Here is a 24,283-nt window from a genome sequence, read left to right as displayed (position 1 = left end):
TTGTAAAAAATTTACACCACACTTTCAAACGTTTATGAGAAGCTACAATAACTATTTAATCTAAATTAGGCTATTAAATTTATTTTAAGATTAAATTTTATTTCTTTTAAACTATAATATACTATATGAATAATATAGCATCTATCCCAAATCCAGATATCTGTTAAAATATTTTGATACCCTGTATTGCTATATTTATTAAAAAAGAAATAATCTTTTGTTTTTATGATATATATAAAACAAACATGTGTATTTAATGCATAAATGTATATTAAATATTATTATTATTATTATTATTATTATTATTATTATTATTATTATTATTATTATCTCCTGTTAACCAGAGTCTGTAATCCACATACACGCAATCTGTTCTCATAATTTAAATCCCATAATCCAGATATAATCTTTGTAATCTTTGTAAAGAACAGTTACAAAGATTACAAAGATATAATCTTTGTAACTGTTATTTACACCCCTTCCACAGCTTCTTTATCCCCTTGGAACCCGGGAGACCAAATCTGCGCAAAATAATGCAAGTGTGATCTTATCAAAGCCTTATTAAGAGGAAATATTACGTCCATATCCTTACATGTAAAGGTTTGCTTCAACATACCAATTATCCTCTGAGTTGTATTTGCAACTTTTGCTATGTGACCATTGAACTTTAAATTCTTATCCATCAATACAGCAAAATCCCTTGCCTCTTCAATTTCTTGTAACATAACCACGCTAATATTCCGCTTGAACTCTAATCACGCCAAAGTGAATAGCTTTACACTTACTAACATTAAACTCACAGCCGTTATCGTTTATCCAGATTTCCAGTCTATTCAAATCAATTTGTATCAGTAGCATCCCTGATTTTCCTGCCTAACTTCGAATCATCAGCAAACAATTGCAAATCTGATGATAGACCCTTCTTGATGTCATTAATGAATAGACATAAAACAATAATCGACCAAGGACTGAACCCTGAGGCACACCACTGGTTACCTTAAATCTGGCAAATTCACACTCTCTGTATACCACTTTTTGATATCTGTCTCTCAACCTTCCCCTGATCCAAGTCAATAGATTATATTCCAATGCCATATTCTCCAGTTACACAACAGCCTATCATGTGGTATCCTATCAAATGCCTTTGAACCTAAAATTATTAATGCATCCATTCCCTTTATCCAAGTGGGCGGTAACATTGTTATAAAATATGAGTAAATTGCAAAAACATGACCTTCCTTTAGTAAAGCCATGCTGTTTCTTTCCTGAAGAGTATAGAATGCTTGTCTACCCATTTCTGTATGCGAGTTCTTACCAACTTCCCTAAAATCTACACTACCACATAAGAGATACTAATAGGTCAGTAGTTAGACACATCAGTTTTTGCACCACCCTTGTGCAATGGAACTACCATACATTCCTTCCATTCCTGGTATCATTCCTGAGGTTAGATTGAAGTGATACAAATGTGTGAAAGGCCTAGCTAATTCAGCTGAATATTCCTTTAACAAACGAGCAGATATATCATCTGTCTCTGTTGACAAATTCTTATCCAAGTTATTCAAGAGCTCTTCAACCTCATTTTCATGAACCTATAGCACTTCATCCAACGTAGCAGTAGCACCATGCTACGTACGCGTGGTTGATATATCTTAGCAAAGTGAGCACTCATTAACTAAATAATCTCCTTAGCTTCCTACACTCGTGTACCATCATCTTCTTCTGGTGGATCTCTAGCTTAATAAGGCTGCACATCCACTTCACTCCCAACCTATTTATTCTTTGAACAACAGGGATACATTCAGATACCGCCTCACTCAAGTACTTTTTCAAAGATTCCCATGCATTGCTCACATTTTTCCCATTAAGTAATTGAATCCATTGGATGAAAGATAGCATTCTTCTAAGTTGATAATAATTTTCAGCTTTGTAATTCAGCATGTAGCTTGATTTAATCGGAGCTTTAATACAAGTAGATTCTTCCCAAGAAAGAACAGCATTATCACATTCACCAATTGGTGGTAAAATAGCCATATTCTTTACGGAGATCCATTCTGATACTGTGAGCAAATCCAACACTCTTTGACCTCAAGTTCCTTGATTCACATGCTACTTGAAAAAGTTATCTCTCAATAATTCAACAAATTCCTGTTCTTTCTTATCATATGATTTCTCTTCTACCGAGTCAATGTTTGGAAAATTAAAGTCATTCATAATAATAATTCGCTTGGTACCCATTAGGCTAATGTGTCTCAGCTACAAAATAGGAAAGTATTGTATTGCAGCACGTGTACACGTATGTATATATATATATATACAGGGTGTTCGGGATAAATTTGACAGTTTCGTAAGGAAAAAGAAAATCTTCTTTGTATCTATTAAATTTAATGAATTGACAAAAAAACATTACAGGCAGAGTTAATTACAATACTATCAACAAGATTTACTCAAAATAACCACCATTAGCATCGATCACAGCTTCAATTCTGCTTCGGAACCTCGAACAAGCTGATGCTACAGTCTCCCTGGGAAGGGCCGCAAAAACTGTTTTAATTTTATCCATTAACTGGGCTTTTGTATTACTGGAAGTGCGATTGGTGTCTTTTTCAACTGCGCCCCATACAAAATAATCCATGGGGTTAAGGTCTGGGGAGTTTGGAGGCCAAACATTTGGACTGGTGAAGTCGTAGAAATTTTCAGACAACCATTTTTGACTTTTCCCAGAGGTGTGGCCAGGGGTCGAATCCTGCTGCCATACATACGGCCTATCATTGGCTACCCTTGTTATCCAGGGCTTGACTACAGTTAGCAACTCCACGAACAAAGCCCGAATTCCAATGCCAGGGTTCTTCAACACCTGTTCCTGCAGATTTGCGAGGAATTCTGCTGTACGAACGCAATCAGATCGTCTGCTAGGGATCTTTCTTCTTGCTACATCCTCGTAGTCACCATTGCAAGTCTCTAGTTCATGCCTGATTGTTTTTACTGTATTCAGGGAGCATTGGGCAGCAGTCGTAATATCCTTATTTTGATGGCGGGCACGAATCATCATGATACAAGTTATTCTCTTCCATGATTCAGGTGGCTTCCAGCTATCCATCCTTTCTGACATCTTGTATATGAATGAAGAAGGGTCCAAACTTTTAAATGAAGAGAAGTGTGTGTTAATACATGTAACTTACGGAAAAATATAATTAATTATAAATATGTCAAATTTATCCCGAACACCCTGTATATATATTTCCATATATATATATATATATATATATATATATGGAAACTGTGAGTGTGTGTCTGGTATTTGCAGATTTTCTTAAAGCCATTAAACCGAACTATTATTTGTTTTTCATAGGAAATCAAAGAGCAAAATAGTTCTCTTCAGAAACAACTTCAGGTAAGCTTCATTCCTCTTTAAAGTTTCTGAGCACTGACTTCTTTCTAGTAGATGCCAAGTTATTATCAAAGTTTCTTGCTAGTAATTCTTCTACAAGAATTATAATTTTCCTCGAATAATCTGAACGATAAGTCTATCAATATACGGACCAATCAGTATTTAAAAAATAGCTAACTTTTTACTTGAATTTGTTTTCTTACAAAAAAAAAAAAACTAATTACCGGGTATTCAAACAAAATAATTATGAATTACAGAATTAAAGATTATTTTTTTTATCTTGAATAATTTAATATCTTTCTTAACAATAAAGAGTTCATCAACGCTATATTTATATAAAAATAAGAGCAATCTTATATTACTTCCAGGAAGTCAAACGTGAGAACAACACAATCCAAAGACAATTTGAGGTGAGTTCGTATTTCTTCTCTTTCTTAAAAATTCATGATTGCTCTGGTGATTCTCAGGTGTATAAAAGGTAGGGAAACAGTTTAGTATTATATGACTATTTACTTTTTTCATGAAACTGACAATTTAAATATGGAAATTGTATCAGAGAATGAATGGCACATAGAAATAACTAACCACAATAATCACAGCTCACTTCAAGCATATATACATAAAAAGGTGCAAAATTCCCGATCAAATAAACCGTTTAATCTTGATTCGTTATGTTGTACAATGAGTGGAAAGACTTACCATCGTAAGGAGGAAATGAGAGTCAGATATAACATCTGACTATTTCTGAAACATCTCTGTACGTTCTATTGAAGTTTACCAAGTATACATTTCACTTGAGTGCACTCCATACTCAAAACGGAACAATGTTAACCCATGTTGTGAGGGATGCCGAAAATACTACTGACAAGAGTCAACCGTCCTTCAGACCGTTGGTTTCCTCATCTTTCAGGAGATCCTAGAGAATCATTTACTCCCAGATACTCGCATTGTTATAAATGCGAGTATCTGGGAGCAGCATCGTAAGTGCTTCTGCTATATCAAATGCACATCATCAGCTGGTAGGAGTTGATATCTCATACATAGCCTAAACTGCGGATCAATGGAAATCGGTTCAGTAGAGCAGTGAGTCCTGGTACAAGCTATCCTAGTCTGATTAATGTGCTTTGTGCATGTGCTTCTCTATTGTATACTTTCTCAACAGCGAAATTTGGAAGAGGATATGATGATGTAGGGCTAAATGGTATGGATTAAATCTGTTTGTTTGAACACTGTTTTTTTTGGTGTACTGGACAACTGTGTGTGTGTGTGTGTGTGTGTGTGTGTGTGTGTGTGTGTGTGTGCGTGCGTGCGTGCGAGCGTGGGTGCTTTTTCTTTTAAAGCAAATTTTCCTAAAACCGAATTCTTATTTTTATTATTTTTTTCATAGGAAGTCAAAGAGCACAACAACTCTCTTCAGAAACAACTTCAGGTAAGATCTTTTCCCCTTTCAAGTTTCTGACTTTAGCAGATGCGAAGTTATTATTGCAGTTTCGTGCTATATAATACTTACCAACATTTTTAAATTAGAATCAGATATATCTTTGCGAAATTCGTTATTAATTTGGCATCTACTTTTTAACTGGACACATATGTTTGTTTACAGTTTAAACATGATTAACTAAGGACTTCATTTTATTATAATTAATTAAATCACTTCGTAGTTACTATATTAGCTCCGAATATGTTGCTTTTTTTTTATCAAGTATAGTTTTCATTTTCCGTGCTTTTTATCAATTATAAATTTATCATAAAATTGAACATAAATTAGCAGTTGTAATAATTCAGAGATAGGCATGTGTGTGCGGTTGTGTGTATAATGTTTTTTTTATTATTTATTAAGGATATCGCGATATCTCTCATATCCTTTAAAAAGTCATCTGTTCGAATCTACCATGTAAAACAACCATCATTTATAAAAGGAGATGGAGTCACAAAAAGCGTTGTCGCTTTCTCTTTTCAGGTTTTTTTTTTACAAGAAAAACCAAAAATACCGATAGTAGAAAATATGTAATTAAGTTCTCATAGCTTTTGGTGCCTCAGTCCGTAGTTCCCGCAAACTATCTCAATCCTTCGCATTCACTGAAATTAAACAGCAAATAAATAAAGAATTTAAAGCAAGGATAAAACCTTGTACAATTTATTATTTTTAAACACGTTCAATTCATTGTCATATTCCCATCTGGATATATTTACATGATTAGTTCGAAAATGCCTTCAGTGAGATTTCTAACAGGCAATAAGTTGTCAACCTTTCAATAGCATGTATTAATTCAATATCATTACGAAATTCAACTTATTACGAAACCAAAATTCGTGTATGTAGTACATAAAGATATAGTCGATATCTTCCATGGCGGGAGCGGCGATAGAAAAAGCAAAATACTTGGTGTGAGTATATTACCTTTTTCGTATTTTTTAATGCACAACTGCCTAATGTTATTTCTTTCTTCCTTTTTCTTTTAAGTTAAAAAAAAGAATTCATACATGTAAAAATGTATAAATTCATTAATAATCTGTAAAGTCTTTGTGCAGTTCGAATTTTTCATATATGATATAAAGAATCTTCAAAATACAAAAGAGGAGAAAATTATTCAATATTTAACTAAATTTTTCAGAGATTGTTTCAATATGCTTGTTATATTTTCAGGTGATATACTCTACATCAACACTTCCCAAACCGCAGCCCCTTTGGTGACAGTGTGTTTTGTTGAGGGGGGCCGTGAAATAATGAAAAAATTTAAAAATTTTTGAAAACAAGAATATTTTTTAATCTTAAAAGACATATTTAATTTTTATTATTTATTATTTCTTGTTTGTTATTTTTTATAATTTAATGGAATAAATCAGAAATTGATGTTGGTTCACAAATATTACTTACTGCGTATTTCAGCGCTTAATGAATATTAGTAAATATAGGCTTATTCATATAAGTTTCATTTCAAAGGTATTGATAAGAAGCACCAAAAATCGCCTTACAAACGTATAATCTTGAATATAATTTGTATTGAATATAAATAAAATAAATATCATAATGACATATGTCTGTATTATAATTGTTTTTCGATGGAGGCCGTGAAATATTTTAATTTTTCCAAAGGGGGCCTTTACATCAATAAGTTTGGGGAGCACTGCTCTACACCACTATTCGGATTGGCTTCAGTTACAGAAAACACCAATTGACTTTTCTCGCCATATGAACTGGAGTTATTCAGCCCATTAGAAATAAAAGATATGCCTAATTACAACAAGGAAGTGCCTCACAGAAATTTAAATAAAAACTAAATAAAAAATTGAAGGCAACCGTTTTTATTAATAACATACTACGCAATGGAAGACTTACTCTATTGACAAACACGAAATCCTGTTGTTTGTAGATTAAGGTTTTACAAAATCTACGAAAATCAGTAAGACCTGTTTCATTCGAATTTAATTAATTAAATTCTCAAAATCAAATTGCATCAGCAAGCGTACATATGATTCAGGTTCTTCAAAGGTTTTTGAAGATGATGGACTTGCATGACTAGCCATCATTTTAATTATGAAATTGAAAATAATGCCTCATTTGTTGAAAATTTGTTAAGTAATGCCAGAGATAGTAGGGTACATCTGAAAGATGCTTTCCCCTATTTGTCTGTCTGTGGAGACCCCTCCTGAGATGGACAAGTCTTGCAGTGGGGATGACGGATTATTTCATGCGTTGAAACCTTTCCTTAGGACTCCACGCATACTAGTTCTTCGTATCTTTATGAAGGAGCAAAAATGACACCATCACAACTTTTCCTATATCGCAAAACTCAAAGACCTATATCGTGGAGGTGATGCGTTTTTAATCTGTATTCCACTGTGAGATTGTAGGAGCATTCCTACAAACCAGAACTGAAACATCGAAGCACTTAGGTCAAACAGACTCTTTTGTCCGAAGGCAGTTTAAGCAAATACTAAGAATCAATATGAATGTGATGCTGATTACGTGTGGTGCAGGGATTTCTTCTTTGGCATATTGTTCGGATTGGTACAACAAAGTGTGCTACTGTCGAATGCTCCTTGAGAACCATTTACAGTCTAGACTCTAGAGCCTTGCAAAATTTTTTTATCAAAATATACTAATCGGTATGTTCGAATAGTGTTTTATTATTGTTTTAAAAATCGTGGTTATCATTATTTTAGTAACAGCACAATTTTAGTTGAATTTGTTTTCTTAAACAAACTTTGAAAACTAACGATGAATGAGGAATAAAATAAATTAGTTACCCATTACAGAATTAAGTATCTTTTTATCTTGAAGAATAAAAATTTAATCATCAGTATTTTTATATAAAAATAAGAAAAATCTTATATTATTTCCAGGAAGTCAAATATGAGAACAGCAGACTCCAAAGACAATTTGAAGTAAGATTGAATTTATTCTTTTTCTTAAAAATTCATGTTCGCTTTGTTCATTCTCAGTAGTATAAAAGATATGGAAACAGTTTAATATTATATAGCTATTCACTTTTTTTTGTGAATCTGACAAATTATATATTCCTACATTGCATGAGAGTGCATGGCATGTGTAAATCACTGAGCTCTATTACTAAGATTGCTTTACTAAGATTACAAAAGTACTGGAACATCTCATTTCAAGCACATGTTTCTGCGACATGTGAAGAGCTGCGTGGCAGGAATATTCATGGAATGGAGCTGAAATAACATTAGATACACAGCATCATTTGGTGGGAGTAGACATCACATACATAGTCTACGCTGCAGATCAATGGAAATTGATTATGTAGACCAGTGTTTATCAAACTTCAGATATCAGCATACCGCTTCTTAAATTCATTATTATAAAGTACCCCCTTATCAAAATAATAAATATATAAAGTATGTTTCATTGTAAATATACTTTCTCATACTTATTCATATGTTCATGTAAACAAAAAAATATGATTTATTTTTAATATAACAAAATTTGGAATAGATTCCTCTTTATTTGAAGTCCATGAAGATCCACATTTCGAGTAATTCATATCATACGTACAAAGATTTCTCATTTTCTTCTTAGTTGGTTATCAAAAGATTTCAGACGACACGCCCTTGTCAATTTCATTTGATCCAGATACAATATCAACGTGTTCTTGTTGCTTACAATTACTTGTATTTACTATATTGCTCTCTTTTGTGTTTTATAAATCCAGTCTTTAACCAATGATCCATACTTAAGAATTTGAAAGCTAAAAAATTTACCTTATTTACTGGAATATAACTCGCATTTTTTTTTCCAAAATTAAAGATAAACGTATGAGATACATGCGGGAATTTTCTCTGAAACTAAAGTTATCAGAAGAAACAAAACTGAAAATGGTGTTGCTTAGCAAGAAATTCCTATTCGCTATCGCTACTTTTGTCGTCGAGAACAGTTTTCTTGTGTGCGTCACCAAAGTCATCTACCTAAATAGCTTTATCTTCTTTCCCATTATTTCAAGCAATAATTACCAGTAATTTACAAGACTGGTGATACGTAATGGACAATCCTTCACAAATGGCTAATGAAAAGTAAAAGATGAGCCCCAAACAGACAGAAATGGTAGGTCAGTAGAGGTAGAGCAACTGTTGAACCAAAGACAAAGGCAAGCCAATAGTTGAGTTGAAATTCTAATTAATTAAAATTTCAACTCAAAACGGAACATTGTTAACCATACAATTCCATACTCAAAATGGAACAATGTTAACCCAAATTGTGAGAAAAGCCGAAAATACGACTGACAAGAGCCATCGTTCCTTCAGACCGTTGGTTTCCTCATCTTTCTGGAGATCCTAGAGAAGCATTTGTTATAAATGCGAGTATCCGGGAGCAGTCTCGTAAATGCTTCTGCGATACATCAAATGCACATAATCAGCTGGTGGAAGTTTTATGTCACATACATAGCCTAAACTGTGGATCAATGGAAATCGGTTCTGTAGAGCAGTGAATCCTGGGACAAGCTTTCCTAGTCTGATTAACGTGCTTTGTGCGTGTGCCTCTGTACTCCATACTCTCTCAACAGCGAAATTTGGAAGGTGATATAATGATGTAGGGCTAAATGGCATGGATTAAATTTGTTAGTTCCAACACTGTTAGTTTGATGTACTGGACAACTGTGTGTGTGTGTGTGTGTGTGTGTGTGTGTGTGTGTGTGTGCGCGCGTGCTTGCGCGGGCGCTTTTTTTTTTAAAGCAGATTTTCCTAAAACAATTAATTCGTATTACTACTATTATTATTTTCATAGGATGTAGAAGAGCACAACAATTCTCTTCAGAAACAATTTCAGGTAAGCTGTTTTCCCATTTCAAGTTTCTGACTCTAGCAGATGCCAAGTTATTATTGCAGTTTCATGCTATAAAATTCTAATTTACCTCGAATAATCTGATCGATTTGTCAGTCAATGCCTGTGATTACTTACCGATATTTTAAAATTAGAATCAGATATATCCGTGTGAAAATCGTTGTTAATTTGGCATCTACTTTTTAAATTGGACACATATGTTGGTTTACAGTTTAAACATGATAAATAAATGACTTCATTTTATTAGAATTAATTAAATCATTTTGTAGTTATCATATTAACTCCGAAGATGTAGTTTTTTATCAAGTATAGTTTTTCTTTTCCGTGCTTTTTATCAATTAGTAATTAATAATAAAAATGAAAGTACATTAGGAGATGTAATAATAATTCAAAGATAGGTGTGTGTGTGTGTGTGTGTGTGTGTGTGTGTGTGTGTGTGTGTGTGTGTGTGTGTGTGTGTGTGTGTGTGTGTGTGTGTGTGTGTGTGTGTGTGTGTGTGTAATGTTTTTTATTATTTATTAAGGATATCGCGATATCTCTCATACCCTTTAAAAAGTCATCGGTTCGAAACTACCATGCAAAACTATCGTTTATAAAAGAAATGGAGTCACAAAAAGCTTTGCCCCTTTTTGTTTTGAGGGCTTTTTCTTACAAGAAAAACCCAAAATACCGATCGTAGAACATACCCAATTAAGGTCTCATAGCATTAGTTGCCTCAGCCCGTCGTTTCCGCAACCTAACTCAATCCTTCACATTCACTGAAATGTTACGGCAAATAAATAAGGAATTTAAAGAAAGGATAAAGCCTTGCACAATTTATTATTTTTAGAAACTTTCAATTGATTATCATAATTCCATCCGGATTTATTTACATGATTATTTCGAAAATGCCTTCAGTGAGATTTCTAACAAGCCATAAGTTGTCAACCTTTCAATAGCATGTATTAATTTAATATCAATGCTTCAACTTATTACGAAACCAAAATTCGTGAATGTGGTACATAAATATAGTCGATATCTTCCATGGTGGGAGTGGAGATATTAATAACAAAATACTGAGTGTGAGAATATTCCCAATTTTGTAATTTTTTAATGCAGAACTGCTTAATGTTATTTCTTTCTTCCGTTTTCTAAGTTCAAAAAAAATAATAATTCATATACACGTAAAATGTATAAATTTGTTTAGTAATCTATAATGCGTTTGTGCAGTTTGAATTTTTCATAATTTGAAATCTATATATGATATAAAGAATCTTAAAAATACAACAGAACAGAAATGTATTCAATATTTAACTAAACTTTTCAGAAAGATTTTCAAAATATCACAATATGCTTGTTATAGTTTCAAGTGATATACTCTACTCCAGGGCTTCCCAAACTATGGGCCGTGGCCCCTTTGTGGGCCGTGAGTTTTGTTGAGGGGGGCCGTGAAATAATGAAAAAAAATTTAAATGTTTTAAAACAAGTATATTTTTTAATCTTAAAAGAAACATATTTCATTTTTATTATTTATTATTTCTTTTTTGTTATTTTTATAATTTAATGGAAAAAAATCACACATTGATGTTGGTTCACAGATATTACTTACTACGTATTTCAGCGCTTAAAAAATATTAGTAAATGTATGCTTATTCATATAAGTTTCATTTCAAAGGTATTGATAACAAGCACAAAAAAGTCGCTTACAAATGCAAAACCTTAAATATCAATTGTATTGAATATAAATAAAATAAATATTATGATAATATATGTCTGTATTATGATTTTTTTTCGATGGGGGCAGTGAAATATTTTAATTTTCCTAAGGAGTCCTTTACATCAATAAGTTTGGGAAGCACTACTCTACACCACTATTCGGATTGGATTCAGTTAAAGAAAAGAGGCATTATCTTTTCTCGCCATATGGACTGAAGTTATTCAGCCCATCAGAAATAAAAGATGTCTAATTACAACAAGGAAGTTCCTCACCGAAATTTATTTAAAAACTGGATAAAAAATTGAAGATAACCGTTTCCATTAATAATAAACTACGAATTGGAAGGCTTACTCTATTGAGAAACACAAGATCGTGTTTTCAGTAGATTAACTTTTTACAAAATCAATAAAAATGAGTAAGACTTGCGTCATTGGAATTTTAGTTAATTAAATTCTCAAAATCAAATTACATCAGCAAGCGTACATATGATTCAGGTTCTTCAAAGTTTTTTTGAAGATGATGGACTTGCCTGACTAGCCATCATTTTAATTATGAAATTGAAAATAATGCCTCATTTGTTGAAAATTTGTTAAGTAATGAGAGATAGTAGGGTTCATCTGAAAGATGTTTTCCCCTATTTGTCTCTCTGTGGAGACCTCCTGAGATGGACAAGTTTTACAGTGGAGATGACAGATTATTTCATGCGATGAAGGCTATCCTTAGGAGTCCACGCAAACTGGTTCTTCGTATCTTTATGAAGGAGAAAAAAATGACACTATCACAAATTTTCAAGGAAAATTTGTGATAGTGTCACAAATTTTCCTGTATTGCAAAACTCAAAGACCTATATCATTAAGGTGATGCGGTTTTTATCTGTATTCCACTATGACATTGTAGGAGAATTCCAACAAACCAGAACTGAAACATCAAAACCCTTAGGCTAAACAGTCTCTTTTGTCCGACGGCAGTTTAAGCGATGAATAAATATCAATATGAATGTGATGCTGATTACGTGTGGTGCTGGGATTGCTTCTTTGGCATATTGTTCAGATTGGTACAACACACTGTGCTACTGTCGAATGCTCCTTGAGAACCATCTACTGTCTAGAGCAGAGCTTTCCAAACTGTGTGTCGGGACACGTTGGTGCGTCGTCTGTAGTATGATGGATTGTCGCATGAACATAAAGCTTTAAACAGAATAATCGCTGAAAATTTCCGCGGCGGAATCAATTTCGCAAAGTACCGGTACGAGTTTTAGTTAGCGCCATCAAAATTATATATACAAAATACCTTTTAATTATTTTTAACCTTCAAGAATATTTCATATCAATATATTGCGATAAATAATGGAGAATAAATACAGCCGAATTCATCCCTGTTCTTTTATCACGCAGTATTCGCTCGGTTTTATTATCGTTTGACCAATAAAAATAAAGCGCCTCACTTATTCATACAAATGTTATTATTGATGTTTTATTCTAACTGCAAAGTGAATAATCGAAAAACTGGTGCTTTTATTTTATGTTTAGTTACTGTTACAGATTTACAATAAATTTGAGTAGTTTTATTTATCAAATTGGTGTTTAATTACCCATAAAATGGATACGTTTCTAATTCACAAAAGAAAAGCTGAAGTGGACGTTTTTGATGAACAAAATGTATCGACAATAGTGTAATCTACCCAAGAATCAACTGTTGAACGGTCTGCATTAATAAGAAAGAAGTGTAAAGGAAACTTTTCCACGCCTTGTTTATACAATAAAGAATATATGAAATTGGGGTTAACAATTTCTGGTAATGAAAACCATTCTTGTCCCCAGTGTTTAGTTTATGGGGTGATACATGCAAATGAAAGTATGGTACCAAACAAATTTAAGCGCCATTTTACCACAAAATACAGTCATTTGTCATAAAAGCCAGTAGAATACTTTATTGAACTTTCAAATTCTATAAAGAAGCAATCTACATCGTTCACCAAGAGAATGAAGACATCAGAGAAAACTCAAAAGGCAAGATAATTGGTTGCTCAAATAATTGCCAAAAACAAAGAGCCACACACAATTGCCGAAACCACTATAAAGGATTCTTGCTGTGCTATTGTTCAAACAATGTTTGGGCCCGAATTTGAGATAGAAGTTAATAAAATCCCTTTGGCAGATTACGCGATTGGAAGACGTATTCAAGACATGTCTACTAACATTAAGCTGCAAATAAAAGATATTTTTCAAGACGACAATATGATTTTTTCATTGCAGTTAGATGAATCAGCAAATGTCAATGGGTTAACGGAATTACTCGTTTTTATACGTTTCATTCATACTAACAGAATTATTGAGCAAATCTTGTGTTTTCTAGAACTTCCAATGAAAACTATAGGTGAAGATATATTTAAAACAGTAGGTTGCTTCATGAAGAAAATAATTTGCCATGGTTAAATTGTGTAGGAATATGCACAGATGGCGCTCCTTCAAATGGTTTCACAGCTTTAGCAAAGAAAAAGAATGAAAATATTATAATTACTCATTTCGTTTTACATCGCGAAGCACAAGTCGCGCAAACCTCTGGTAAGGAATTAAAAAAGGTTATGGACAAAGTTGTTCAAATAGTCAATTACGTTAACTGTAGACCTCTTAAATCAAAATTATTTGCTAAAATTTGTGAAGTTAGGACAAAATTTTTAAAAACATATACTACACTGAGACGTTCTTTGGCTATCAAGAGATCGAGTGCTTTGTTGTGTATATGAATTGAGGGAAATTATGCTTAATTCTTTTGAGGAAAATCTGCAAAATGAATTCTGCGATATAATTCAAAACAAATTATGATAACTACGATTTTTAAAATAATAAAACACTATTCAAACACACCGATTACTATATTTTGATATGAGTGCATACAAAATTGGCATACCTTGCTGACAAATTTGAACACTTGAATAAAATAAACACCAGTATGCAAGGAAAACGATAAAATATCTTAATATTGGGGGATGAAATTTGTGCTATGAGAGACAAGATAGAAATTTGGAAAAGGGTAGTGAAAGAAGGAAATTTTGAAATGTTTTCCAGAACTGCAGACTGTGAAATAAAATGTGATTTCAGCTCGGTAATTGTTTCCCATTTAACAATGCTCATAGAGAAAATCATAACTAGTTCCCAAATATTGAAATACAAAACTATTATGTTTGGATCAGAAATCAATTTTTTTTCAACTGCAACGATTAATTGAAGAAGAATTAGGCTGGTCCGTTAATGATGTATTAAGAGGGTGATTTAGACAACGTTTGGATTCGTGTTTCAAAAATGTATGCAACATAGGTAAAAAAGTGTTAAAAATTCTTTTCCAGTTTTCCACTATCTATATGTGTGTAGTGTCCTTTTCAACGATGGCAAATTTGAAGACAATTAAACGGGTAAACTTAAGAATGCTTGATGATGAAATGTAAGTGTCTTTATCTACTATTCCACCAAATATTGAAAAGCTGTGTTCACCTCTTAAAGCTCATATATCACATTAAAATTCTAACATAAACAGAAAGATTTTTAAATAAACCTTCTAAAAGTTATACAAAATATAATTGTAAAAGCATATACTTAAACTACATTCGATCTGGCCATTGACCCATGAGAGGCACATCAGACTGAATTACTGTGCCACAAAATTATGTTTGTCTAAAAAGTGTGTCACAACATGAAAAGTTTAGAAAGCCCTGGTATAGGACCTTGTAAACTCTTATATCAAAATATACTAATCGGTGTGTTCGAATAGTGTTTTATTATTATTTTAAAAATTGTAGTTACCATTATTTTAGTAACAGCACAATGTTAGTTGAATTTGTTTTCTTAAAAAACTTTGAAAACTAATGATGAATGATAGTAGTAGGGTAGGCACTATTAATCAGATCAAGCTCAAGATAAGATAAGCAATCATGACGTGATTGGTTGTTTATTTGAAGACGTCATTGTATGTGTGACGTCATCGGTTTGTATGTTTGGAATTTCCCTGGGGTCATATGTGTCAGTGACATCAGTTCTTGTCTTTTGGTTCACGTACACAGTTATGGGTGATGGTAGCAATAAGGATTCATGTTGTGATTGGTGGGGTACTAGTGAGCAGATCAAGATCAAGATAAGACATGGAATCATGTCGTGAGCATGTGTTGTTATCAGATGAAGATAAGTGACGTTATTTGTTAGTAGTAAATAAGTGACGTTATTTGTTAGTAGTAAATAAGTGACGTTATTTGTTAGTAGTAAATAAGTGACGTTATTTGTTAGTAGTAAATAAGTGACGTTACTGTTTTAAATGTAAAAGGGAGATCATCAGTTGATAAGGAATAGTGTAGTGATTGGTGGGACACTTCTGACAAGATCAAGATCAAGGTAAGATAAGGAATCGTGACATGGATGTGTGTTATTATAGAGTTTAGAATGTTCAGAATTCCGCTGGGGCCCTCGTTTGTCAGGGACATCACGTGGTGTGGTTGGTTTGCTTGTTGCATTTGTGGGTGTATTTAGAGATACGTATCATACAAATATGTGTTTGGAAATTTCTGGGAAACACACGTCTCTCTGTGATATCACATGGTGTTTTGGTTTGCGTATAGAAATGTCACGATGTTTTTGTGATAAGATATCCTGGAATTTTCCCAGGGATGGGATGACAATGATGGATGAATGATGAACATTGTCATCCATGATAACAATGATGGATGACACACATCCATCATTGTCATCATGTTTTGTATTTGGTTGTCTATAGATGGCTGTACTAATTTTCCAATACCTTTTGGGGTATTTCTTACCCCAAAAGGTATTGAAAAATTAGAATCTTGATGTTGGCATTGATTAGGGTTTCCTGAATTATTTAATTATATCTTGGTGTCCCTCATACACACACATTAGACATGAAAAGTTGCTAATGTATCCATGTTGATACTCTAAAATGTACCCTATGATTATTCTTATGTAAAAAACTATTCAATATTTAAGTTTAATAAAACAAAGGAGTGATTATTGAAATTACAATTATCAATTTTTATGTTTAAGTTAAAAAAAATTAACTTACATTTCTTTCCAGAATGGGAACATGTTGGTACAATCTAGGTATTTGAATATTCCAAAGTTTGATTTTTAACATATATTCACAGCACAGAACAAAACCACAAGTCTGGAAATACAGTTGACTCTTTCATTACAGGTTACTGGAGCTAACATATTCACAGCACAAAATCACACAAAAAAACACAATCTTGAAAGAACGAAATTTCTGCGATAACCTGAAAAGCTATTTGACTTTTGTTCCTTACATTTTCTTTCTGTTTGGTACACAATTAATTCCTTAGCTTTGGGTCATTCTTTGTTTTTATTCCCAAGGTGGTGAGTAACCTGAAACTGTCTTTTCCTAACTAATATAAATGCCAGCGATCAGTAATTGTTGTGTCTACTTTTGAACTTTTCTGACTGGGGGATTGGAATTCTGTTGGTCTTACATGAGGGTTTGATAATACTTCCCACACGACAATCTGAACGTCAACTTTTTCATGACTAATATTCTCCCTTTGATGGTTTGAGCGGTATTATCAGTTTGAGGGAGTACGGCTGTTTTACTAATGTAAAATTCTTATGACACATATCCTAAAATTATTCATTCCTGATTAACGATTTTATACATTTATTGTTTTCAAGTAGATGGCTTGTTTGTTTGTTCATATTTTGTGTAACTAGGAAACTGGAATTTATTTCAAATGAATATTAGCTCTGTAATATATATACTTTGATAATTTCTATGTTACCTTTTATGTGTGTGTAATATTATTAACAACTTGTATTTACTGAATCTAACATACAGAAATTAAATAAAGTGAAAAAGACAGTATTTTTGTTTCTTATTCTTCTGTTTTCACATTTGCACTGGTGTTCATAGTTTATGATTTCCGACTAGTGCTTACATACACTTCACGTGATTTTTCTCTCTCCATGTGACATTCCAAAACAAGTTGAACTATTGTTTTCACATAGTTCAATTATGTCAAACTCATATCCATTAGTACCAGTTGAGTGTTGTCCTCTCAGCCGACATTTATTTCACAGTAGGGATATTCATATATATATTTTAACACAAATAGTATATTAGATATTCTTTCAAATACAAATAAATAATTATTTATTCTTATTTCAAATGAAAATTAGTTCAGAAAGAAAGAAAAAAATATTTACCCTCAAATAAATATTTATGATCACAGCAAACAAGAAATTCAATACCCTTTCAAAGTTTTGAAATTCCTTCCAATATTGTTTTCTTCATTTGGTATCATTTAAATGAAGAACTGGTCTGGCTATTAAGTTCATTAATTTTTTTTTGATTTTTCTCTTCCAATGACGAGAACATTTTTGATATTTCCATGTTGATTCACTTGTTAACTGCATACTACAATACCTTTTTATTTTTTGTCACTTTTCAGGTGAAATATTCTCCACTAAAATTCTGCCTATTAGTTTAATATCCATTTCCTTTTGCTTTTAAGAGTTGACAGAGATTCACTGAGTGGATTTTTTTAAAAAGTCTGGTTAGTTTGTGGCATGAAATTTTACATGGAGAAAAAAATGTTCTGCTCTTACTTAAATTTGTATAACACATCAATGATACCCAATTTATTCATTTAAATTTACACATTTTATTTGAATGAAATATTATTTACAAATTGTATTTACTGAATCTAACATACAGAAAATAAATAAAGTGAAAATACAATCTATTTTTTTTGTTCTATAATTTTCTTATTGTAAATTTGCACTGATATTCAAAGGTTTTTCCCATGCTTGTGGAATTGCCATCATGTGGTTTTTGACAATGTGACTCTTATCTAAAAGATAATTTTCATTTGTTGATGATTAAAAGCACAGAATCTTTCATTATGTTTCCAGTATTTTAAAGTACACATTATGTTTTCATGATTTGGGCATCCAATTTCATTTAAATCAAGAATAGGCCTTCTATTAACATCGTTAATGTTTTTGATTTTTCTCTTCCTTTGGCAAGTAATATTTGATATTTGCATGTTGATTCTATCATCCAATTTCTTAGCTTATTCAGAAATAGTGAACAAATTTCCCACTTCAAGTGATGGTTATATTTTATTAACCAACAATTATGTTTTTAAGCACTTTCACGCAATTCTTTCCAGCTACAAGGTGATTTTGTCAATGCATATCTTACAATAATTCCATCAGAAATACAAATTTCTTTAGGAAATAAATTTGAAGTCATATTCAAAAGAAATTGAAAACCAATTATAGAAATGATAACCGAAAATTCGTATTTTTCACCCACTGTCGATTTTTCATAATCATTTTCCTTCATTCTTCTTCTTAGATTACTTCATATCGCACCACAAATAAATAGCTATTTATTATTATAATTTTTTTTTATTATTATACTGATCATTAGCTCTGATCTTATATTTTATGTTTACTTTCTGTTACAAAATTCTAAAAAATTAGAAATTTTCACAAAGAAACTTTAAAAAATTTTGTTTTTTGAAAAAAAAAAGTGCGTTTTTATCTTACTTTGTGTGGGGAAGGTAAAATTTGTATATGTTTTATATGGAGAGTACAAACATTTTTTCTATACCAAACTTTAAGAGCTAAAGTCACTGTTTGGGTTAATTATCTGCTATCTCTCTATAAAAGAACCAAATTCTAACAGTTCGGATTTTCGATTATGTGAACGAATTATTTTCAGATGACCCAAACAATGTCAATAGGTAGCATTAGACAATTTCTAAAATAATCAATACATAGATATCAGTTTTCAACACTTTTTCCCCAGATTTTTTTGCTTATATGAACATATTGTTTTCAGATAACTTAAACAATGTCAAAAGTAGCATTAGACAATTTCGAAAATAATCAATACATGGATATCAGTTTCAACACTTTTTTTCCTCTGTTCCTGGCATTAATTTCACAGTAGTGATTTTTTTTTAAATAATTAAACAGAATTGCATTAAGGTATAACATTGTGGATTTAAATATCAAGTTCTAATCAGAATAACTAAAAAAAATTCATTGTGGAAAAACAACAACAAAAGCACACATCTTTGTTCAGTTAAGTTTACAAATGCATATTTTATTTAGCTGAAATACTATTTACAAGTATATTCACTGAGAAAAATTCGAAACATGTAATTACCTAAAAATATTTCACAATATTTAGTTTACACTTTTAACATTTTCCAATGAGATCAATGAATAAAATTTTTGTTACTCACTGTTTCTTGGTTACATTACATCAAAATAGCTGTTCATGCAAAAGAGATTTTAAATCAGATCCATGGTAATCACACCTCCACATTTAATATTGTGTCAGTCTTGAAATAACACCATGCCTCCCTATACATTCTGTGTATTCTTTTGTCACCAAAAATGCACAAACAGTTTTGTAAAATGTATGTAAATATCCCAAAGTAAAGAATCTTTATCAAATTTGATAAAATCTTGAAAGTCTAATATTTCCATTGATAAATTTAAATGATTATCAATAATTTCCCCATGATACGTGGTAATTCAGTTTCCAAAAATAGTAAATGGTTATCAATGTCGTACATTTTTGGTGAAAATCTCTCAGCTTCTTCAGAACTAATAGAAAAATCTTTATTTTCATCAGCTCCTGTATCATCAAGTATTTGGTCCCCATCTTGGCATTTCAGAATATAACCATCACCGAGATCCATTTCATAGTCAACTCTTCTTTGCAAGTAGCTGAGAATATCAGACCACTTCCTGTGTAACCTTTCCCAAGTGGTCCTGGATAAATACACCACAATACACCACAGCTTGTTCACAGGATTGCATTCCCTCTAGTTTAGCTTTTCTTCTATTATTTATAATTTTTGTTAAAACTTTATATATGGTGGGTGCTTATAGGTCTGTAGATTTTAATTTCTTCCTTATTGTCCTTTTTAAAATCTATAATACTGTTTACCTGGCCCTTAACCCTGACCGTTCCTTCCAAAATGAAACTTTTGCACAAATGATTCACAGACATGTTTCTCCATGCTGTTGCATTTGATGTTGATGTGAGATTATCTTACTTTGAGACATCATAGGGCAAATCTTATCTCTGTGGCTTCAAGGGTTTTCCATATTATTTGTCCTTATTATGTTAAGTATTTTATCCTCAATAAGTGTTTTTGATGTTAGACCATGTGACTATTTCTCTCACTCATATGTCCAAAATTGTTGGGATGGAAAAAAATAGCACTAGGTGATGGAGGTGAAAAGGTCAACAATAGGGTGATGGAGGTCTTCCCTGTAATGCTCCACAACCTCAACCCCTATCTGCATCATCCCCTTAATCTTCCCCTCTTCTCCAGAAAATGACTGCTCAGCCAAGTGAAGATGAGGGAGATCATCATTTGCAGATATCTTTTAGTGATATCACCTCCAACTGATAACTTTGGAGGAAAAAAATAAAATGCGTTTTCTTTCCTCCAAAGTTATCAGTATCAGTTGGAGGTGACTAAAACTAAAAGATATCTGCAAATGATGAGCTTTCTCATCTCCAGTATGCTGAGCAGACATCTTCTGGAGGAGAGAGAGAGAAGAGGGGATAAGGGGGAGTATTGCAGGAAAGGCCTCTGTCACCTCAGACTTTCACTTCCCCCACCTCATGCTACTTTTATTTACCTCCAAACTTATCAGTATCAGTTGGAGGTGACATCACTAAAAGTTATCTGCATATGATGAGGTCTTTCATCTCCACTAGGCTGAGCAGACATCTGGAGGAGAGGGGGAGAATAGTTGGGTGATGGGATTCAGTAGTGAGGTGGGGGAGCATTGCAGGGAAGACCTCTTACCTTCCACCATCTAATGCTATTTTTTTCCCATCCCAACAATTTTGAACTTATGAGTGACAGAAATAGTCACATGGTCTAACACCAAAAACACTTTTTGAGGATAAAATACTTCTTAACATAATAAGGACAAATAAAATAGAATAACCTTCGAGCCACAGATATAACATTTACCCTGTGATTTCTCAAAGTAAGATAATCTCACATCAATCACATTCAACAGCATGGTGAAACATGTCCATGAATCATCTGCACAAAAGTTTCATTTTAGAAGGAATGGTCAGGGTTAAGGGTCAAGTAAACAGTACTATAAGGAAAAACAAATCAGACAAGTGTCTTTCAGTTATGGCAATTTGTTCATCCCCATGCAGGTATCATATTATGTTGTGGTGTTTTTTATCCAGGAAAGTGAAGTAAAATAATGGGTGAGCCACAAAAGTCAATGAAATTTTCTTTCTTCAGGAAAATAGCATGAGACAAAACTCTTCACATAGCACTAAAAGGATGGAAACCGATTATTATTTTAGAAGACATGTAAATTGTGATGTATTTATCCAGTACCACTTTGGAAAAGTTATAAAGGAAGGGCTCTGATATCCTCGGCTACTTTCAAAGAAGATTTGACTAAAAATGGACCTCGGTGAGTGTTATATTCTGAAATGCCAAGATGGGGAACAAATACTTAATGATACAGGAGCTGATGGAAGTAAAGTTTTTCTATTAGTTCTGAAGAACCCGAGAGATTTTCACCAAAAATGTATGATATTAATAACCATTTACTATTTTTGGAAACTGAATCTCATCTATTCATATCATGGGGAACATTATTGATAATCATTTAAATTCATCAATGGTAAAATTAGATTTTCAAGATTTTATCCAATTGATAATGATTCTTTATTTTGGGACATTTACAAACATTTTACGAAAATTGTTTGTGTATTTTTGGTGACAAAAGAATATACAAAATATTTAGGGAGGCATGGTGTTATTTGCAGACTGACACAATATCAAATGTATGGAGGTGTGATTACCATGGATCTGATTTAAAATCTCTTTTGCATGACCAGCTATTTTGATGTAATGTAACCAAGAAACAGTGAGTAACAAAAATTTAATTCATTGAACTATCTGGAAAATGTTAAGAGTGTAAACTAAATATTGTGAAATAGTTTTAAGTAATTACGTGTTTGAATTTTTTTCAGTGAATATACTTGTAAATAATATTTCAGAAAAACAAAATATTCATTTGTAAACTTAAACAAAGATATGTGCTTTTGTTGTTGTGTTTTTCCACAATAAATTATTTACTCAGTTATTCTGATTAGAACTTGATATTTAAACCACAACTTTATACCTTAATGCAATTGTGTTCCATTATTTAAAAAAAATGACTACTGCAATATTAATTTCAGGAATGGGAAAAACAACTTTTGAAAACTGATATACATGTATTGATTAGTTTAGAAATTATCTAATGCTACCTATTGACATTGTTTGAGTTAACTGTAACCAATTCGCTAAAATAATTGAAAATCCGAACTGTTAGAATTTGGTTGTTTTACAGAGAGAGAGATAGCAGATAATTATCCAAAACATCACTTAAACTCTTAAAGTTTGGTATAGAAAAAATGCTTGTACTCTCCACATAACACATATACAGATTTTACCTTTTCCCAAGAAAGTAAGATAAAACACACCAACAGTATATCAAACAGTATGCGAAAACATGTCTTTGAGTCATGTGTGCTAAAGGTTCATTTTTGAAGGAACAGTCAGGGTAGGGCATATAGTAAGAGTAAACAATACTATAAGAAAAAACCATAGAGTAGAGTGAGTTTGGACGTAAGGTAATCGTTCATCCACTGCAGCTGCTGTTTTGTGTTCTGGTGTTTTGTGTTTGGTAATGTAAAAATAATGGGTGAGCCACAAAATTCTTTGAAAGTTTCTTTGTGAAAAGTTTTAATTGTTTAGAATTTTGTAACAGAAGGTGAGCATAAAATATAAGATCAGAGCTAATAATAATAATAATAATAATAATAATAATAATAATAATAATAATAATAATAATAATAATTATGATTATTATTATTATTATTATTATTATTATAGCTATTTATTTGAGGTACCATATGAAGTAATCTAAGAAGAAAAATGAAGGAAAACGAATATGAAAACTCGACAGTGGGTGAAAAATGCAAATTTTCGGTTATCATTTCTATAATTGATTGTTAATTTCTTTTGAATATGACTTCAAATTTATTTCCTAAAGAAATCTTGTAGTTGAAAGAGTTACCTGAAACAATTAAAAAAAAAGAATTCTTGGTTATTAAAATATAACTATCAGATGAAGTGGGACATTGTTTCACTATCTCTTTAGAAACTAAGATATTGATGATAGAATCAACATGGAAATATCAAATATTACATGCCAAAGGAAGAGAAAAATCAAAAACATTAACGAGGTTAATAGGGAGGCCTATTCTTGATTTAAATGAAATTGGATGCCCAAAACATGAAAACATAATGTACTTTTAATTTTGGAAAAATATTGAAAGATTCTCTGCTTTTAATAATTCTGAGAAGTATATGTATTGGTTTCAAAAAAATAAATATGCAACCCTTAATTTTACTACAGTAATAAATTCCCAATGATCACCAAATGAAAATTAACTTTCAGATGATAGTCACATTGTCAAAACCACATGATGGCAATTCCACAAGCTTGGAAGAACCTTTGAATAACAGTGCAAATTTATCAATAAGAAGATTAAGGATCAAAAAGAAAATAGATTGTATTTTTCACTTTAATTATTTTCTATATGTTAGATTCAGTAAATAAAATTTGTAAATAATGTTTCATTCAAGTAAAATGTGTAATTTTGAATGAAAAAATTGGGTGTCTTTGATGTGGTATACAAATATAAGTAAGACCATAATATATATTTTTTTCACCTTGTAAAATTACCAGACTTTTTTTTGAAAATCCACTTAGTGAAACTGTGTCAACCCTAGGAACCAAAAGGAAATCAATAT

At 31.9% G+C, this 24,283-nt stretch overlaps 1 protein-coding gene across 9 annotated transcripts in view; it reads left to right on the top strand.

Annotated features, from left to right (window-relative positions):
- LOC150106008 (uncharacterized) overlaps nt 1–24,283 on the top strand; it is a 147,864-nt gene that overhangs the window by 84,143 nt on the left and 39,438 nt on the right. For 7 of the 9 annotated variants that reach the window (XM_090394461.1, XM_090394458.1, XM_090394464.1 and 4 more), the window contains 5 exons: nt 3,353–3,394; nt 3,760–3,801; nt 4,779–4,820; nt 7,739–7,780; nt 9,639–9,680. In XM_090394461.1, the coding sequence (XP_090250587.1) occupies nt 3,353–3,394; nt 3,760–3,801; nt 4,779–4,820; nt 7,739–7,780; nt 9,639–9,680 (210 nt within the window). The remainder of the gene's footprint in view (nt 1–3,352; nt 3,395–3,759; nt 3,802–4,778; nt 4,821–7,738; nt 7,781–9,638; nt 9,681–24,283) is intronic. The other 2 variants (XM_090394463.1, XM_090394465.1) reach the window with 1 other exon arrangement.

Source organism: Typopeltis vanoorti, chromosome 6, assembly GCF_054136105.1.
Source record: "Typopeltis vanoorti isolate ZY-2024b chromosome 6, IOZ_Tvanoo_1.0, whole genome shotgun sequence".
NCBI classification, from domain to species: Eukaryota; Metazoa; Arthropoda; class Arachnida; order Uropygi; family Thelyphonidae; genus Typopeltis; species Typopeltis vanoorti.
Note: the sequence above shows the minus strand (reverse complement) of the source record. Positions and strands in the feature narration are given on the sequence as shown.